Source organism: Aethalodelphis obliquidens, unplaced genomic scaffold (genome assembly GCF_003676395.1).
Source record: "Aethalodelphis obliquidens isolate GAN/ISIS:26980383/991018 unplaced genomic scaffold, ASM367639v1 scaffold37, whole genome shotgun sequence".
In the NCBI taxonomy this organism is placed as follows: Eukaryota; Metazoa; Chordata; class Mammalia; order Artiodactyla; family Delphinidae; genus Aethalodelphis; species Aethalodelphis obliquidens.
In genome coordinates, this window is record NW_020837981.1 from 14,043,703 (window position 1) to 14,064,287 (window position 20,585).

Here is a 20,585-nt window from a genome sequence, read left to right on the forward strand (position 1 = left end):
CAAGAGAAGCCACTGCAATAAGAAGCCCACACACCACAGCGAGGAGTGGCCCCCGCTTGCCGCAACTAGAGCAAGCACCTGTGCAGCAACGAAGACCCAATGCAGCCAAAAATAAATTCATTAAATTTTTTTAAAAAAATGGCAATCCCCAAACTGATTCCCTGCCTCTTCATAGCTGACTCTGACAGCAAGAGTGCCCCGCACACCCTCCCCTCCCTCTTGGACCTGCTTGACCCCCACTCAGGGACCTTAGGGACCCCCATCCACTCCACTCTCTGCCAGGGCACCCAGACACGACCTCCTAGAAGGGCAGAAAGATGCACAGTCTCCCATGCAGGGAGTGAGGACTCCAGGCCCCATTTCACCCACAAAAGTTCTCAGTGACCAGCTAAGAAGCCACAGAATCATCTGGGCTACAGCTATAATGGATGGCTAAAATCAAAAAGGACAACCACCAGGGACTTCCCTGGTGGTCCAGTGGTTAGGACTCTGCACGTTCACTGCCGAGGGTGTGGGTTCAATCCCTGGTCAGGGACCTAAGATCCCACAAGCCAGGCAGCCTGGCCAAAAAAATAAATAAAAATTTTTAAAAAGGACAATCACCAGTGTTAGCGAGGATGTGGAGAAATTGGAATCTTCACACACTGCTGATGGGAATATAAAATGGCGCGGCCACTTTGGAAAACGGTCTGGCAGTTCCCCAAAAGATTAAACCTAAAGTTATAATATGACCCAGCAATTCCACTCCTGTGTATATTGAAAACACGTCCACACAAATACTTATACATGAATGCTCATAGCAGCTCTATATTCATAATAGCGAGAAAACGGAAACAACCCAATGTCCGTTAACTGATGAAGAGATAAGCAAAATGTGATCTATCCACACAACAGAACAGTATTCAGTCATAAAAAGGAGTGAAATACTGATACACGCTACAATATAGATAAACCTCAAAAATACTATGCTAAGTAAAAGAAGCCAGTCACAAAGGTCCAAATATCGTATAATGCCATTTATATGAAACGTCCAGAATAGGCGAATCCCCAGAGACAGGAAGTAGGTCGGCGGTTGCCCAGGGCTTGGGGAGGGGGAAATGGGGAGCGACTACTAGTGGGTACAAGAGGTTTCTTTTTGGGATGATGAAAATGTTCTAAAGTTGATGTGGTAACGATGGTTACACAACTCTGTGAATATACTAAAAACCATTGCCTTGCACACTTTCAATAAGTGACTTGTGTGGTGTGTGAGTTACATCTCAATAAAGCTGCTATAAAAGGAGCGAGCAAGAGGGCCAGACACTCCAGCGGCAGAACCCGCAGTGCGGGCCCCGCCCAGGGGCACCTGCATCATGTAGGAGCTTGCTAGACGCCCAGACCTACAGAATCAAAAGCCGGGGGGTGGGCCCAGCAATATGCGTTTTAACAAGTCCTCCAGGTGATCCTGAACCTCACTAAAGTTGGGGACCCCTGCTTAGAGTACGTGGTACTTAACCTTGACTGTACTTTGGAATCACCTAAGTTACTTTAAGGAAAACTCCATGCCCCGGCCCCCATAAGAGACCAACTAAATCAGACTCTCTGCGGATGGAGCTCAGGCATGGGCCTGTTTTAAAGCTCCGAGGTGAATTGACTGCGCAGTCAGGGTGAGAAGAACTGGATTAGAGGGTGTCTCAGGCCCCCCTCCTCTTCAGCTCTTTTGAGAGTTTGACCCTAGCTCGCTGGTGCCACCTGGTGGCCACATTGGGGAATGACTTTACATCTTGCTTCTGCCCCGGACCCTTATCCCTCCATCACCAACACCAGGAAGCCCAGGAATGGGGCTCAGGGATTCCCCTCCTCCCACTGCAGAGGTTAGCACCATCCTAGCCTTTGGAACGGAGATGAGGGGGCTGGCCTGGCGGGGAGGGGGCGAGAGTCCTCCACTGGCTCTGCTTCCATTAAAACACCCCACACCCCAAAGGCAGCCAGAGCATCTACTGCTGAACATAGCCCCAGCCACACCACCCTTCCCTCCCGCTGCCAGCAGAGTACAGCTAACTCACCCACCCAGCCTCATCTCTGACAATTTCCAACACAACTGTGTTCGCGGGCACCGAAGCACCTTCACTGCTTCTGAACTCGCTTCGCACCTTTCAGCCTCCTGGCCTTCGCCCAGGCGCTCCCTCCCGCCTGAAGTGCCTTCGCCTGGCTCTCATTACCTCGGGATTGTTCAAGGCCAGCTCTGTGGGACCTCTCCTCTCTTCCCAAGGCTCACGTCCCCATGATGCTCCCTGCTGCACCCTCGGTGTGCCCCACAGTGAACATCCATGGCTGCAGAGCTCAGAGGAGGGGAGGGCCTATCACCTTTGGCGGGGGCGGTCCCTAAATTGCCTAAAGGCAGTGAAGGGCTAGCAGGGCCGGAAGGAAGGGGCCGTGGAGAAGGGGACTCTGACAGAGTGTGGTCAGTGTGGGGAGAGGGCCTATGGGTGCTCTGAAGCAGGGCTAGGCATCCTTTTTCAACTACTTGGGTCTCCAGCTACAGAGAGAAATGGGAGCGTCAGTTCTCCGCCCTCTCAGGGTGTCCTGAAAGGAGGAGCTCAGGCTCTCAGTTCACTGCTGCCACCTGGTGGCAGAATACGAGACCACCATGAGTGACACCCACAGGCAACTCCAAAGGGGATATACAACGGAGCTGCTGGCCCTGGGGAAAATGAGCCCATCTTCCAAAGCTCAGCAAAGTCCATTTTCTGAAACTCCTTAACCCCTTTCCCCACCCCAAATTCGGCGGCCCTTCCAAGTGACCTCTGACCTTGGGCACAGCCTGACCCCAGATGGCCTGTCTCTAGCCCAACACCCTTTTTCCCAACCATGGTCTGATCGATGACCCTAAGCAAAGGTTGGCCTGGATCAGCCATTCACATGTGCCAGATGCAGACTGCGCGTGGGGCTGGATTGGAGCTGCCTCTTCCCTGCAGGGGCCACAGGCAGAAGCTGACCTTGGGGACTGCTGCCCACAGCAGAGAGCACAAGGTCGGCACCCAGAGGGGTGCTCCCTCACTTCAGGCTCAGTCTCCTCGGCTTCCCCCACAGCTGCTCCCTCCCACTCCAGCACCCTCTTCTCCAGCAGCCAAGCAAGTTCACTGGGCCAGAGAAGAACAAGAACAGGTCAGCGTGCTCCACACAGAGGCCAGAGGCCACAGAATCTGATGCCCAGAGCGGCCCGGCGGGTTACATGGCCACACCAGCTGGGCCCCATGTGACAGAGCACGGGGAACCACAGCCGACTGGAGGGCACATTTTTTCTAGATAGGCTAAAAATCTGAAGGTTTATACGAAATCTGGACTTCTTTAGAAAACTTTCGGTTTGTATTATTGAATGCCCGGTCCCTCAGGCAGCATCAGCTGTGAAAACACTGAACGGCTTCCCCGCCGGATATTAAACAGCCACTCTCCAGGACCCATCTACCAACCTGCCTCTTGCCCAGGGTCCCCAGGGCCCCCAGGGCCCAGAAACCGGAGAGTGAATGCCTGGCACCACAGGGATCTAGGACAGGGTGCTCGTCTGACCGGTCACATCCTTGACGGGTCCCAGAGCCGCAGCAGCTGCTAAATACCCTGAACCTCACCTCCGCACACACCCCACCGAGCGCTCTAGAGCGCAGCCGGGACGAGCCGGGGCTGGCCGTATTTCCATGTCAGGGATCACCTCCGCTTCCAGAAAGTGAAGAAGTGACCGAGAGCCCCTGCGGGTCCCGTGGGGCCCCCAGCCCTCACACCCACGGTGGCCGCCTCCTGGGCTGTGCACGTGGGGACGGCACCCGGGCCAGGGCTGAGGCTCACCTGGCGGTAGGTGCAGATGATGATCTCCCGCAGGTGGTAGTGCATGGGCGTCATGGTCTCACTGACCGTGTCCAGGGCCGCGTCCACCTCCTTCTTCACACGGTGCCCATCAGGCAGCAGCTGCACCACCTTCATCACCACCTGGGACCAGAGGAGGGGAATGAGCAGAGAGAAGACCAAGGTGGGGGGGGGGGCCCTCTAGCCCCGGCAACAGGTTCACCCACACCAAGGGCCGCACTGGCCTCAAGGTCCAGGCCCTGACCACTCCTTGCTTCTCAGATGGGGGCGGGGAACAAGGGCATTCCTCCGTATCTCTGAGGCCAGAGCTCCAGAGGTGCTTATTTTTTAAGCAGCAGGAACCTTGCTTCAAACGAAGCCTTATCCAGGACTCTAACCCATAAAACAGATAGCTGTCATGTAACTGGGGCTGGCGGGCGAGGCGGGGATACAGGACAGGCCTAAGCGGGGGCCTCGCTGGCTCTCTCTCCACCCGGCAGCAGCCCCCAGACACCTCGGAAACACCCAGCTCTGGGGAACCCAGTGTGGACACCGCTCATCTGAAGTAAGCCCCCCTTTACTTGGGGAAACTGAGGCCCGTTAAGATCACTCCGCAGGGCAGGGCTTCTCCCCACAGTCACCCTCCCGACCACGCCCCTGCGGACCCCCCTCTGGATGTGCCTACCCTGCAACCCCTGCGCCAGCACCAACCCAAGCCTCCAGCACCTCCCACCCCCACTGCAGCAGCCCCTCCTTCTCCTCGCTGGCAGCCAGAGAGGCCATAGGAAAGTGTAAGTGTGAGCACGTCCTGTTTGTGTAATTCCTGGGCTTCAGTCTCTTCCTGGCTCCCTTGCACTCAACATAAAAACCGAAAGCTTCCCCACGTCTACAAGGTCCCCCAGCACCTGACCCCACCTGCCTCCCAGCCTCCCTCATAACCCACCCCCCCAGGGCTCCAACGCCTTCCTGGAGCCCCCTCAGTCACCCCAACAGCCCGCTCGGTCCTTTCACAGCCCCGAAGTCGACCTCCACCTACTCATCCATCCCATCCGTGTCCCCACTTGTTCACGTCTGCTCCCCACCAGACCAGAAGCTCCCTAATCCCCGAGAGCAATAGCTTTTCCACCTAGGAGGTGCCCCGCAGACGATGCTCAATGAACAAAAGACCAAAACCCAACCCAACTCAGCTCTTCTCTCAATCTGACCCATCTCCACAACCGGGCCCCAGCGGGATCGCGGCAGGCAGGGTGCTCCCTCACCCCTGCGCTGCTCAGAAGGAACTGGCCCAGGGCCAGCACGCCGGCAGGGGTGGAGCTACAGCCCAGTGGGAAAAGAGGAGCCGTCACCTGGGAGGACCCTCGGCTAATCCGGCTCAGGCCACACCCGGATCCCAAGCTCTGGGTCGGACATCTCATTTGAGAGGAGTGTGGACCACAGGTAGGTCCCCAGGATGGCCCAGGGGCAGTTCCCCAGGCAGAGGGCTACAGCTTTTTCAAATGCAACAAACCAAACTCCTAGCCTCTCCCCCTAAATTGCTCCTCCCCTTGAATTCTTCATCTCCTTGGCTGTCACCAGCGCCAGCCAGAAACCTGAGGTCATCCTGGGTGTCTTCCCTCTTTGCCTCACAACCAATGGCCCCCAAGACCAGCCAATAGTGACTGGACTCCTGTTCACCAGGCGGCCCCCGCCTCACTCAGGCCCCAGGCTCTCCTCTCCACACCCTCCTCCACACACTGGCCTCCAGAATGAGAATCTGATCACGACCTCCCCTACTTCTCTGCTGGCCCCAAGGTTAAGGTCAAACACACAGTGTGGTCTTCCAGGGTCCTCACAGTCAGGGCCCCCACCTCAGCCCTGCCTCCTTCCATTCTGGCCAACTGCAGCCTTCCACAGGTCCTGCCCCTTCGAGACTCCCTCCTTTGCACGTTTGATCCCCTCTGCACACTATCCCTCCCCCCAGCCCCAGGAGACTCACTCATGTTTCTAAAATGCACTCAAATGTCAGCTCCTCCACGAAGCCCTCTTGGGCTCCCCCAGCTGCACCTTTGGCGCTCAGAACCAATGTCTATTTCAGCACTCTTCACAGTCTATTGAATGTTCCCCACTGGACTGTGGGCTCCACAGGCCTGAATTAATTACAAAGGAAGCTGGTCTAGACATGAGCATGTCTTGGGGTGGCTAAGGATGGGGATACAGGGGCATCCTTGGGTCACATGATGTAACTTTAGAACACAGATTCAGAGGTCAACTACCTGGCTTGTGCCCTGACCCCATCACCTCTCTGACGTGGTTCTGGGGTGATGAGCTTGGCTCCCAGCACCTCAGTTTCCTCATCTATCAACTGGGAGTAGTAAGGGCACCTAACCCTTGGGAGCTGTGAAGGGTGAAGAAGGGAGCACACACAGAGCTCCTGGCACAGGACTGGGTGTGAGTAGAGAGAGTTCTAACTATCACATCTGAGGGACCGACGTGTAGACTTGGAAATAAACCCTCGTGTATACGGTCAAATGATTTTTGCAAAACCATTCGATGGGGAAGGGACATTCTTTTCAACAAATGGTGCTGGGAAAACTGGATATCCACATGCAAAAGAATGAACTTGGACCCTTACCTTATACCATATACAAAAATTAATTCAGACAGAAAGATAGACAAGAACAAAAGGCAGAGGGCTGCGTACCAGATGAAGGAACAAGATAAAACCCCAGAAAAACAACTAAATGAAGTGGAGATAGGCAACCTTCCAGAAAAAGTATTCAGAATAATGATAGTGAAGATGATCCAGGACCTCGGAAAAAGAACGGAGGCAAAGATCAAAAAGATGCAAGAAATGTTTAACAAAGACCTAGAAGAATTAAAGAACAAACAAACAGAGATGAAAATACAATAACTGAAATGAAAAATACACTAGAAGGAATCAATAGCAGAATAACTGAGGCAGAAGAACAAACAAGTGACCTGGAAGACAGAATGGTGGAATTCACTGCCGTGGAACAGAATAAAGAAAAAAGAATCAAAAGAAATGAAGACAGCTTAAGAGACCTCTGGGACAACATTAAACGCAACAACATTCGCATTATAGGGGTCCCAGGAGGAGAAGAGAGAGAGAAAGGACCCGAGAAAATATCTGAAGAGATTATAGTCAAAAACGTGCCTAACATGGGAAAGGAAATAGCCACCCAAATCCACAAACCGCAGAGAGTCCCAGGCAGGATAAACCCAAGGAGAAACACACCGAGACACACAGTAGTAATCAAACTGACAAAAATTAAAGACAAAGAAAAATTATTGAAAGCAGCAAGGGAAAAAAGACAAATAACATACAAGGGAACTCCCATAAGGTTAACAGCTGATTTCTCAGCAGAAACTCTACAAGCCAGAAGGGAGTGGCATGACACATTTAAAGTGATGAAAGGGAAGAACCTACAACCATGATTACTCTACCCGGCAAGGATCTCATTCAGATTCAATGGAGAAATCAAAAACTTTACAGATAAGCAAAAGCTAAGAGAATTCAGCACCACCAAACCAGCTCTACAACAAATGCTAAAGGAACTTCTCTAAGTGGGAAACACGGAGAAGAAAAGGACCTACAAAAACAAACCCAATGGGCTTCCCTGGTGGCGCAGTGGTTGAGAGTCCGCCTGCCGATGCAGGGGACGCGGGTTCGTGCCCTGGTCTGGGAGGATCCCACATGCCATGGAGCGGCTGGGCCCGTGAGCCATGGCCACTGAGCCTGCGCGTCTGGAGCCTGTGCCCCGCAACAGGAGAGGCCACAGAGGTGAGAGGCCCACATACCACAAAAAAAAAAAAAAAAAAAAAAAAAACCCCAAAACAATTAAGAAAATGGTAATAGGAACATACATATCGATAATTACCGTAAACGTGAATGGATTAAATGTCCAACCAAAAGACACAGGCTCACTGCATGGATACAAAAACATGACCCATATATATGCTGTCTACAAGAGACCCACTTCAGACCTAGGGACACATACAGACTGAAAGTGAGAGGATGGAAAAAGATATTCCATGCAAATGGAAATCAAAAGAGAGCTGGAGTAGCAATACTCATATCAGATAAAAGACTTTAAAAAAAAGAACGTTACAAGAGGCAAGGAAGGACACTACATAATGATCAAGGGATCAATCCAAGAAGAAGATATAACAATTATAAATATATATGCACCCAACATAGGAGCACCTCAATACATAAGGCAACTGCTAACAGCTCTAAAAGAGGAAATCGACAGTAACACAATAATAGTGGGGGACTTTAACACCTCACTTACACCAATGGACAGATCACCCAAACAGAAAATTAATAAGGAAACACAAGCTTTAAATGACACAACAGACCAGATAGATTTAATTGATATTTATAGGACATTCCATCCAAAAACAGATTACACTTTCTTCTCAAGGGTACACAGAACATTCTCCAGGATAGATCACATCTTGGGTCACAAATCAAGCCTCAGTAAATTTAAGAAAATTGAAATCATATCAAGCATCTTTTCTGACCACAATGCTATGAGATTAGAAATCAATTACAGGGAAAAAAACATAAAAAACACAAACACATGGAGGCTAAACAATACGTTACTAAATAGGATCACTGAAGAAATCAAACAGGAAACCAAAAAATACCTAGAGACAAATTACAACGAAAACATGATGATCCAAAACCTACGGGACCTATGGGATGCAGCAAAAGCAGTTCTAAGAGGGAAAAAGAAACAAGAAAAATCTCAAATAAACAATCTAACCTTACACCTAAAGGAACTAGAGAAAGAAGAACAAATAAACTCAAAGTTAGTAGAAGGAAAGAAATCATAAAGATCAGAACAGAAATAAATGAAATAGAAACAAAGAAAACAATAGCAAAGATCAATAAAACTAAAAGCTGGTTCTTTGAGAAGATAAACAAAATTGATAAACCATTAGCCAGACTCATTAAGAAAAGGAGGGAGAGGACTCAAATCAATAAAATTAGAAATGAAATAGGAGAAGTTAAAACAGACACCAGAGAAATACAAAGCATCCTAAGAGACTACTACAAGCGACTCTATGCCAACAAAATGGACAACCTGGAAGAAATGGACAAATTCTTAGAAAAGCACAATGTTCTGAGACTGAACCAGGAAGAGACAGAAAATATGAACAGGCCAATCACAAACACTGAAATTGAAACTGTGATTAAAAATCTTCCAACAAACAAGAGCCCAGGACCAGATAGCTTCACAGGCGAATTCTGTCAAACATTTAGAGAAGCGCTAACACTCGTCCTTCTCAAACTCTTCCAAAAAATTGCAGAGGAAGGAACACTCCCAAACTCATTCTATGAGGCCACCATCACCCTGATACCAAAACCAGACAAAGATAATACAAAAAAATTACAGACCAATATCACTGATGAATATAGACACAAAAATCCTCAACAAAATACTAGCAAACAGAATCCAAAAACATATTAAAAGGATCATACACCATGATCAAGTGGGATTTATCCCAGGGATGCAAGGACTCTTCAATATATGCAAATCAATCAATGTGATACACCATATTAACAAACTGAAGAATAAAAACCATATGATCATCTCAGTAGATGCAGAAAAAGCTTTTGACAAAATTCAACACTGATTTACGATAAAAGCTCTCCAGAAAGTGGGCATAGAGGGAACCTACCTCAACATAATAAAGGCCATATACAACAAAAACACAGCAAACATCATTCTCAATGGTGAAAACCTGAAAGCATCTCCTCTAAGATCAGGAACAAGACAAGGATGTCCATTCTCGCCGCTATTACTCAACATAGTTTTAGAAATCCTAGCCATGGCAATCAGAGAAGAAAAAGAAACAAAAGGAATACAAGTGGAAAACAAGAAGTAAAACTGTCACTGTTTGCAGATGACATGATACTATACATAGGGAATCCTAAAGATGCCACCAGAAAACTACTAGACCCAATCAATGAATTTGGTAAGGTTGCAGGATACAAAATTAACGCACAGAAATCTCGTGCATTCCTGTACACTAATGATGAAAAATCTGAAAGAGAAATTAAGGAAACACTCTCATATACCATTGCAGCAAAAGGAAAAGAATACCTAGGAGTAAACCTACCTAAGGAGACAAAAGACCTGTATGCAGAAAACTATAAGACACTGATGAAAGAAATTAAAGATGATACAAATAGAGGGAGAGATATACCATGTTTTTGGACTGGAAGAGTCAATATTGTGAAAATGACTATACTACCCAAAGCAATCTATAGATTCAATGCAATCCCTGTCAAATTACCAATGGCATTTTTTTACAGAACTAGAACAAAAAATCTTAAAATCTGTATGGAGACACAAAAGACCCCAAATAGCCAAAGCAGTCTTGAGGGAAAAAAACGGAGCTGGAGGAATCAGACTCCCTGACTTCAGACTATACTACAAAGCTACACTAATCAAGACAATAATGGTATGGCACAAAAACAGAACTATAGATCAATGGAACGGGATAGAAAGCCCAGAGATAAATCCATGCACCTATGGTCAACTAATCTATGACAAAGGAGGCAAGGACATACAATGGAGAAAAGACAGTCTCTTCAATAACTGGTGCTGGGAAAACTGGACAGCTACATGTAAAAGAATGAAATTAGAACACTCCCTAATACCATACACAAAAATAAACTCAAAATGGACCTAAATGTTAAGACTGGACACTATAAAATCTTAGAGGAAAACATAGTAAGAACACTCTGTGACATAAATCACAGCAAGATCTTTTTTGATCCACCTCCTAGAGTAATGGAAATAAAAACAAAAGTAAACAAATGGGACCTAATGAAACTTAAAAGCTTTTGCAAAGCAACGGAAACTGCAAACAAGATGAAAAGACAACCCTCAGAATGGGAGAAAATATTTGCAAACGAATCAACAGACAAAGGATTAATCTCCAAAATATATAAACAGCTCACGCAGCTCAATATTAAGAAAACAAACAACCCAATCCAAAAATGGGCAGAAGACCTAAATAGACATTTCTCCAAAGAAGACATACAGGTGGCCAAGAAGCACATGAAAAGCTGCTCAACATCACTAATTATTAGAGAAATGCACATCAAAACTACAATGAGGTATCACCTCACACCAGTTAGAATGGGCAACATCAGAAAATCTACAAACAACAAATGCTGGAGAGGGTGTGGACAAAAGGGAACCCTCTTGCACTGTTGGTGGGAATGTAAATTGATACCGCCGCTATGGAGAACAGTATGGAGGTTCCTTAAAAAACTAAAAATAGAATTAACATATGACCTAGCAATCCCACTACTGGGCATATACCCAGAGAAAATCATAATTCAAAAAGACACATGGGGGCTTCCCTGGTGGCGCAGTGGTTGAGAGTCCGCCTGCTGATGCAGGGGACACGGGTTCGTGCCCCGGTCCAGGAAGATCCCACATGCCGCGGAGCGGCTGGGCCCGTGAGCCATGGCCGCTGAGCCTGCGTGTCCGGAGCCTGTGCTCCACAACAGGAGAGGCCACAACAGTGAGAGGCCTGCGTACTGCAAATAAAAAAAAAAAAAGAAAAAGGCACATGCACCCCAATGTTCACTGCAGCACTATTTACAATAGCCAGGTCATGGAAGCAACCTAAATGCCCACCAACAGACAAATGGATAAAGAAGATGTGGTACATATATTCAATGGAATATTACTCAGCCATAAAAAGGAACGAAATTGGGTCATTTGTAGAGACGTGGATGGATCTAGAGACTGTCATACAGAGTGAAGTAAGTCAGAAAGAGAAAAACAAATATTGAAATATTAACACATATATGTGGAACCTAGAAAAATGGCACAGATGAACCGGTTTGCAGGGCAGACATAGAGACACAGATGGAGAGAACAAATGTATGGACACCAAGGGGGGAAAGTGGTGGTGGTGGGGTGGTGGTGTGATGAATTGGGAGATTGGGATTGACATATATACACTAATATGTATAAAATGGATAACTAATAAGAACCTGCTATATAAAAAAATAAAATTAAACTAAAAAAATAAAATTAATTCAAAATGGATCAAAGACCTCAATGTAAGAGCTAAAACCATAAAATTCTTAGAAGAAAAGCTTCATAACGTTGCATTTAGCAATGACTTCTTGGATATGACACCAAAAGCACAGGAAACAAGAAAAAACAGACAAATTGATTTTCATCAAAATTAAAAATTTTTGCATGAAAGGACACTATCAATAGAGTAAAAAGGCAACCCACCGAACTATCACGTATCTAACAAGGGATTGATATCCAGAATATATAAAGAGTTCCTACAACTCAACAATAACAAAACAACCCAAATCAAAAATGGGCGAAGAATTCAGATAGGAATTTCTCCAAGAAAGATACAAAAATGGCCATAAAACAAATGAAACAATGTTCAACATCACTAGTCGGTGGGGAAATTCAAATCAACACCACAGTGAGATGTCACTTCATACCTACTAGGAAGGCTATTATCAAAAAAAAAAAAAAAACAGAAAACAACAAGTGTTGGCAAGAATGTGGAAGAATTGGAACCCTTGTGCTTTGCTGGCAGGAATGTATATGGTGCAGCTGCTGTGGAAAACAATATGGCAGTTCCTCAAAATTTAAACAGTGAATTACCAGTTGATCCAGTGATTCCACTTCTGGAATTGAAAGCAAAGACTCAAACAGATATGTGTACACCCATGTTCACAGCAGCGTGATTCACAGTAGCCCAAAGGTGAAGACAACGTAAGTGCCCACGGCCAGATGAATGGATAAACAAAATGTGGTTGATACTTACAATGGAATGCTACTCAGCCTTTTAAAAATGCAAATTGTGACACATGCTACACCACGGATGAAACTGGATGCTATTACGCTAAGTGCAATAAGCCAGTCACAAAAGGACAAATACTGTATGATTCTCCTCACAGGAGGTATGTAAAATAGTCAAATTCATAGAGATAGAAAGTGGAATGGTGGCTGCCAGGGGCTGGGGGAGGGGAGATGGGCAGTTAGTGTTTAATGGATAGGGTCAATTTGGCCTAAGGAAAAAGTTCTGGAGATGGTGGTGATGGTTGCACAATAATGTGAATGTACTAAATGCCACAGAGCTGTACACTGAAAAATGCTTAAAATGGTAAATTTTGTGTTATGTACGTTTTACCACAATAAGAAATTAAAAAGAAAAGAATCAGTGAATCAGCCAGAAGAAGAAAGAGAGAAGTGGTCCAGGGCAAGGGAAAAGCACATGCAAAGGCCCAGAAGCTGAAAGCGCTTGATGAGTTTGAGGAGCTGCATGGAGGCCAGGGTGTCAGGACAGTAGGGAGGGCAGGGGAGGGGCACTGGCCAGGCCGGCCAGGTAGGCAGGAGCCGACCACAACACCGACACCGGGCAGCCACGTGCCAACTCTGAGTTCCACTTGCCCCATGTGTGAGACGGGGACACTGCCACCTACTTACAGGGTGTCAGGGAACATGACATGAGGCACATGAGGTGCAAAACATGGATGGCTAAATGTGAGACGTTAGCACTGTCCATCCAGTGCCCTGAATTGAAATGGGGGTGGGGTGGGGTGGTCCGGGGCCCGGCACCAGGGTCACCAACCGCAGCTGGGTCCCAGGTGCCCGTGAGGTGGTTGTCAGTGTTACCCAGACAAGATGGTGGCCAGGAGCCCAGCAGCAGGGCCAGGAGGAGTGGGGGGGATCCGCCCCCTCTTCTCCAAACACCATCTGCCAGGGCCCAGAGCCAAGCTACCCTGTGCCCTGTTTGCTCATCTGTGAAATGGGGACAGGGAAGGACTGATACGATGAGGTAGAATAAGGTAATGGCCTTAGGAGGAGCTTTGAAGATCTCCCCCCAACCTGCCAGCAAGACTCACCCCTCCCCTCCCCCAGGTGTCCCCTGGAGACCCCACGGGGCATGCTCACCTCAAACTCGCCCTTGGTGAACTTGGCATCGGGCACGCTCACGAGCTCCTCCTCGCCCACCTCGGGGAAGCCCTAAGGGAGGACAGCTGCTGGGACCGGAAGCATGGCTACCAGACCGCACCCTCCCCCAGCTCTGCCCACAGCTGGAGCCCGTGCCGGGGGTCTGCCAGCCCACGCGCCGTCTGCCCAGGGCTGATGAGAGGGGGCTCTGGGACCACACCTTCCTGCCACAGCCAGGGTCCCCAGGGACCAAATGCCCACCCTGCCTGGGCAGAGCCCTGTCCTCACACAGGAGGCCACACATACTCGGATGTGCCAGAAGGCTAGCACGGCCACCACCATGGCGGTCGTGGTCCGGCCCTGGCCGCTGAGGCAGCTGAACACGAAGCCGGAACCCGGGTCCTTGGCGAGGGCAGCCTGCAGGGTCCCCAGCAGCCGGTCAAAATCCTGCACAGGGAGACCGAGGTCTGAGTCAGTGGGTACTCCCAGCTGCACAGACTCCCAAGATGGCCCATCCCTCCAAATGGCAACCCTGGCAGCTGTCCTGGGAGTGTCTGCCCGGAGCCTGGCTGTGTCAGGCTCACAACCTTGTACGCACATACGCTCAGCTCACTACAGTACACACAAGACCATGTGCACGTAAACAGCCACACTCCCATATAACCAGGCACTGGACGTATGAGCAGACACGGGCACACACCTGAGGTTCCTGGTGCCCACCATCTGCCAGGTAGAACAAGCACATTCCTATGTGCTGCGCCCCCAGGCTGCACGTGGACCCCCACCACCCCCCCGGCCCTACTGCCCACCTGAGGTGGACCCAACCCAGATCCCAGTTTGAGGGCAGTCCCAACCTCAGCCAATCACTGCAGCGTGAGACCACCAGAGGGCAACAAACTACAGGCAGCCAGACCCACAGAGCAAAGTGAGGGGGCCATACAAGCCCCGTCACCACCCGTCTCACAGACAGACAGACACAGGCGCATCACCCAAAGAACTGACACATCACACAGGCACACAGCGACCCCCACACAACACACGCCAGGCACACACACCACACAAACCTTAAAGACCCACAGACCGTACAGACATTCACAGGCATAAACCTACAGATACCACATGCACACAGAACTCTCTCAGTCACACACAGCATTCCCCAGCACCCTCCTCCACAAACCCCCTACACACACACCACACAGCTCCCCACCAGACACGCTCTCCACGCGTCCCCCAGTAAAGACAAGTGGCACAGCACAGCCTCCACAGACACAGACACACCACACACACTCTCCACAACCACACCCACTCTGAACACACACAGACATGCTCACCCATATCTACAACACATAATACACACACAAACAGGCACGCGCGCACACGCAAACACGAAGCTTGACAGGCGTGTGAATAAACCACCTAGGCCGACCTGAAACCCTGCAGAACAAGCTCTTAGTCCCTCTGGGGAGCTGTGCCCACAGCCAAGGCCCAGGCCCGAGGGAGGCGGGGGGGGGGGGGGGCCGCCCCCCCCCCCCCCGCGTCCCCCCCCCCGACCCCCCCCCCCCCCCCGGGGGGGGGGGGGCCCCCGCCCCGGGGCCCGGGCGGGGGGGGGGGGGGGGGGGGGGGGGCGTCCTCTCCCTCCCCAGAGGCCTCAGCCACGCAGCCCCCTCACCTCCTCGCGGGGGGCACAGAAGTCTGGCATGGGGACGCGGTGGTAGGTAAGGCCGGGGCAGGCCCCGCGGTGCTGGCTGAAGACCTCCTGCATCGTGAGGCATGTCTGGAACCTGCGGGTCCGCGGGCCCTGGGTGCCTGCGGGAGGCATGCTCAGGTGGGCCTTCAGCTGGGTCTCCAGGTTCTAGGGGAGGGTGGGATGGAGGGCTCAGGCCACGCGGCAGCCCCCAGGCCAGCCGTGAAAGACCAGCACCTCTGCGGCCAGGATAGTCCTGGCTTCCGGGCCCATCCCTCCCCCTTCTCAAGCCTCAAGGTTTATAACCAGACCCGGGGCTGCAAGGGAGTCCTGAGTCAGCCACTCCCTGAGACCGCTCCTCTCGGGGCCTCAGTTTCTTCATCTGTACAAAAGGAGCACAGAAGCTTCTGAAGACCCTTTCAGGCCAAGTCCCCAGAAGGCCTCCAAGGCAGGGGTGCGTACAAGGCAGGAGGGCCTCACCTCCACCTGGCTAGGGGCCGTGGGGGGCCCAGGCCACCGCAGGCTGTGGGTGCGCCCGTCACACTCCAGCACAGCCTCCTCTCTCAGGTTGACCCACACGACCTGCTGCAGCTTCCTCTTAGTGTCGGTCAAGTAGGCCAAGATACTCCCCAGGGCCTGGGGGGACAGATGGCCGTCAGTGAAAGAGCTCAAACCCCCTTCTCCTCACCCCACAAGTGGGCCCCCTGGCTGGTCACCTTGGCACTGGGCTGGGCCGTGCCATAGATGGGCAAACGGGGCACCCGCCGAAAGTTGGCCACGTCCATCTCTCTGATGGTGCTGAGTGCATCCGGGGAGACGAGGTCATCTGCCCCCTGTTGGGAGAGAAGCAAGTCTGGGACCCTCTGCGGCCGACTGAGGTTCAGAACCTGGCCCCAGGTGGGCATGGGGAGCGGGGGCGAGACCAGCACTTGACAGTTTAGAAAGCACTTTTGCACACTTGGAGTCTCATAACCACCCTGGCAAGGGCAAGTGCAATGGTGCCCACTCTCCAGATTAGGAAGCTGAGGCTCAAAGATGAGAGGCTGGTGGCAAAGATACCAGAACCAGGCCTCCTGACTCCCAGCCCAGAGCGCTTGGCGTTGAGAATGAGGAGTGGGTACTAGAACGTAGCCAGAGCTGCAAATGCTTCTTAGGGCCTGAGAATGGCCCCATTTTGTTCACAGGAGGATCCCATCACCGCACGGGCCATCCACCCTTTGCTTCCTGTGAGGGCAATGCTTAGCCCAACCCCACAGGAACCAAGGCTGTAATCAACCCCGGGGCCAGCCCACACCCACGCCCACTTCCCCAGCCAGTCAGGCACACTCACCAGGGAGCCGGTGGTGATGAGGTCCCCAGGGGCCACAGGCCCCGCTGAGCTTAGTGTCACAGGCAGGCGGTACAGTTCGGGACGGGCACACAGCCAGCGGCTGAAACTGAGGGCAAAAGCCAACGGGTACTGCAGCCCGAGGCAGGGAGAGACGGGAGTTCAGGGTCACATGGCCATCCCAAACTCTCCCTGCCTGCCCTCTGGTCGGGGGAGCCCAAGAGATACCCATCACGGCCCAGGGCAGGGATGAGGGGCTGGGGAGAGAGGACCAGGATATCCGAAGCGAGATCCCTCCAGGCCCTGATGCCCTGGCTAAGGGTACAGAGATGGGCCCAGAGGAAAGAGACGTGGGGCCTCCCTTTGCCTGACCTGCTCGGGGACCATCCCTCTATCTGGGTCTCTCCTTGCCTCCCCCAAACCCGCCTTCCTCTGGAACCAACACACATGTCCCCACTCCCCTCCCCGGCTCCACAGGGGTCCCCATCAACCCCACGCCAGTCACTGGGTGGGGAGTCTGGAGGGGCCCCAGGAGAAAGGGGGATGGGTCCGCTCATCCCCCTACCCCACCTGCTCATGGAGATAGTAGTTAAACAGGACCAGGTAGAAGTATCGCTCCAGGCTCCGCAGCGCCCTCTGCCGGACACCGCGCTGGCTGCCGCTTTCCTGAGAGGAAGGGACCAGGAAGGAGGGCGGGCAGTAAAGATGGGGCTGCTAAGCCACCCATCCCCATCCCCAGAAGGCAGGAGTTAAGCCTCAGAAATTCCCATTAGACAATCTACCCCCACCCTTCATAACCCTGTTTCGCCAGGCTGGAAGTTCTTCCAACCCTATCCCATTTGCTGTGGTTTATCCATGGTGCAGGAAGAGCTACTGGTGACCCCAGGAGGCACTCCAGCTCTCGGTGAGGCTCTGTGCCCAGAGACAGGCTGGGCCTCGCCGCTTTGCTCCAATGCCACCCACCATGCAGGATCGCCCACAATCCGTGTTGAAGCAGCAAGTGTATAAACACCCTTCCCTGAACCAGAGGCCCTCGCTTAAGAGCTGCGACCCTCCCCACCCCAGCGTCCTCTGGGCAGGGGGCTGTCACAGAAAATTCCAAGGGTCCCTCTCTTCACCTTCGGATCTCAGGCTTCTCCTGCTGAGTCAGCACCACCTTCTGGAGGGCAAGTGAGATTCGTACAGGCCCGAAAAAAAGGTCATGCCCTTGGATGAAATTTAACCCCATCTTTGGGAATCCAGGCCAGAGGTCAGCAAACTTTTATTTCTATAAAAGGCCAGACAGTAAATTTTCTAGGCTTGTGGGCTACACGATCTGCCTTGCAACAGCTGGACTCTGCCACGGCAGCATAAGAGAGCCAGAGACGGTACATAAATGGATGGGCAAGACCTCGTTCCAACAAAACTTATTTATCAAAACAGGTGGTGGGTTGGATTTGGCCCGTGGGCCATCGTCTGTCAACCCCTAATCTAGACCTTATAAGGGGAAAAATCCTAAATACACAAAAGCCTCACCTTCATGAAGTAGTTCAAGGCGAAGTACTTACTTTGACCCCACTGCGCAACTAGAGGGGGCCTGAGGATCACAGCAGGTGACGGCCAGGAGGAACACCTGCTCTGCCAGGCGCCCTTCTGAGGCCTTATGACCTGAGCTCACCTAATGCTCACAACAGCCCTATGGGGTAGTTACTGTGAGTGGCCTCATTTTACGAGTGGGGAAACTGAGGCACAGAGCAGTGAAGCAGGTTGCCCAGGTCCACACGCCTCTAGGTGGCAGAGCCAGGAACAGAAAGAACTCAGGCAATCGGGCCAGAGCTCTGCTCCTGACCTATCAGGCCAATGATGGCTGAGCCTCGCAATGGCTTTGGTTCCACAGCCAGTAAACCTCAACAACGATAAGCAGGTATGACATGGAAGAGACAGGGTTACATGAAATAAGCAGGACATAGACGTGCCCTAGGCAACCTACAAAAGAACATCAGAGATATGAAAACTGAAGGAAGGCAGCCAAAATGCTCACGGCAGCTGGGCTTGGATGACAGGCAGTTTTATTCCTTCTCTAATTTCTCAATTTTCTATGATATAATATTGCTTTTAAAACACTTTTTTAAGTGTTAAAGAAGAAAAAGACTCTGCGGGCTTTAGATTCTTTCCATGCGCTGTGTGCGAACAAGCCAACCTCCTCTCCCCAGAGCACAGGGACAGGCCCGCTGAGACAGCCCAGAGCCCGTCACTCTTGCAGAATCAGCGGCTGGACCAAACCTTGGCCTTCCCAAAGAACAGCGAGGGTTTTTATTTGCAGGGGGAGCCAGGAGCAGCCTGGGAAGTATCTGGAGCCAGAGGCCCCCAGCACCTTGCCAGCAGCCCCTTCCTCCATCCTGTTTATTCTGCAGCAAGGGGTCCTGGTCAGGGAAAGTAAACTTCCTCTCTTCCTGCAGGCCCAGCTCCCCATCTCCCCTTCCTCTGAAAACTGCTCTGCTCATGGGAGAAGCAGCAATTAGGAAAAGCCAGTCTGAAGGGGGCCAGTCCACAGGCCCAACCAAACAAGGCTGCCGGGCTCAGGCAAAAGCAGCGGCTCTCAGTGCCTCACCTGAGCCGGGGTCTCCGGCGGGCTGCCTTCCAGCTCCCTCCGGTGTTCCAAGACTGCTTCCTTCAGGTCGTGCAACTCTGCACAGGCGGTGATGGCTCTGTCCACCTGGTGCCAGAGACCAGGGCAGGGAAGAGGGGACGGCAGCAGGGATGGAGCAGGGCCATGGAAAGATAGCAGGAGGTAGAAGAGAAGAGAGGGGGAAAGAGAATGACTGGCCGGGAAGGGAAGGAGCGGGCAGGGGAGGAAGAGGCCCCCCAGTGAGGGGAGCGAGTGCCCCTCCACGGCCCCGCCCCCAGCTCCTTGCCCAGCCCCCTCGCTCACCTCCTCCACCATCCTCCTCCCCTGGGGCACCACGTGGAGAAAGCTCTGGACCACCTGGAGCTGCTCCATGGGCAGTGGCTTGGTCTTCGTAGGGGCAGCCCTGACAGGGAGGGACAGTACCCTCATCAGCGCTCCCACAGGCCTGGAGGACACCCCGCTGTCGACACCCTCCCATTCACCTGGCCGATGAGAGGCACCAGACTACATGCTCCAAGTTTTCCTTCCAAATCAGTTGGGGAGACAAGAGGCGTTTGTTCCACTGGGGAAACTGGGGCCCAGAAAGGCCAAGGGACTTTCTCCAGGTCAGCCAGTGAAGTCTGCAGCAAACTGGGAAGTGAACCCCAGCTGCCCAACTTCCAGCTGTAGCTCTGGGCTTCTGACGTGTCCCCGGCAACGTGGGGCAGCCCTGCCCTCCCCTCTCCTTATCCCCATAGTCCCCTGGGGCACTGGGTCCCACGAGCCACTCACTCCGGCCTCGAGGCAGTCCCACTGTGGTGAAGCAGGATGAGGGTGCCCAGAACCATGCCCAGGTTGGTCCTGCCCACGCCCGTCTGGCAGCTGAAGAGGAGAGCAGGGGGAGGCCCGTGGGCCTCTCGGAGCAGCAGCAGGCTGGGGGTCTCCTGGGGAAGGGCCACGAAGAGCAGGTAACAGCGTGACCAGAAAGCCCGCGGCTGAGGACCAAATTGGGGCTGGGGGATCGTGACATGGGCCGCCCAGCCCCACGGCCCGATCTGCTCCACCTGCCCCAGGAGCACAGGCCCTGCCTCCTTCCCAGGGCCCTGGAGCTGAGAACCACTCAGAGGGGACAGGGCCACAGTTACTCTGCTGTGAGAGGCAAATTAAATAAGGTGACCTCCCAAGGGGGTTGGGACAGAAACACCAGTA

General features: G+C 51.9%; 1 protein-coding gene across 8 annotated transcripts in view; it reads right to left on the bottom strand.

Annotated features, from left to right (window-relative positions):
• The window catches only part of PALD1 (phosphatase domain containing paladin 1), a 97,497-nt gene that overhangs the window by 30,125 nt on the left and 46,787 nt on the right, over positions 1-20,585 (bottom strand). For all 8 annotated transcript variants that reach the window (XM_027129998.1, XM_027129997.1, XM_027129996.1 and 5 more), the window contains 11 exons: positions 20,169-20,320; positions 19,701-19,800; positions 19,380-19,484; positions 17,360-17,455; positions 16,793-16,921; positions 16,179-16,295; positions 15,943-16,098; positions 15,448-15,630; positions 14,085-14,225; positions 13,779-13,850; positions 3,823-3,963 (listed from right to left, as the gene is read on the bottom strand). In XM_027129998.1, coding sequence (XP_026985799.1) covers positions 3,823-3,963; positions 13,779-13,850; positions 14,085-14,225; positions 15,448-15,630; positions 15,943-16,098; positions 16,179-16,295; positions 16,793-16,921; positions 17,360-17,455; positions 19,380-19,484; positions 19,701-19,800; positions 20,169-20,320 — 1,392 coding nt within the window. The remainder of the gene's footprint in view (positions 1-3,822; positions 3,964-13,778; positions 13,851-14,084; positions 14,226-15,447; positions 15,631-15,942; positions 16,099-16,178; positions 16,296-16,792; positions 16,922-17,359; positions 17,456-19,379; positions 19,485-19,700; positions 19,801-20,168; positions 20,321-20,585) is intronic.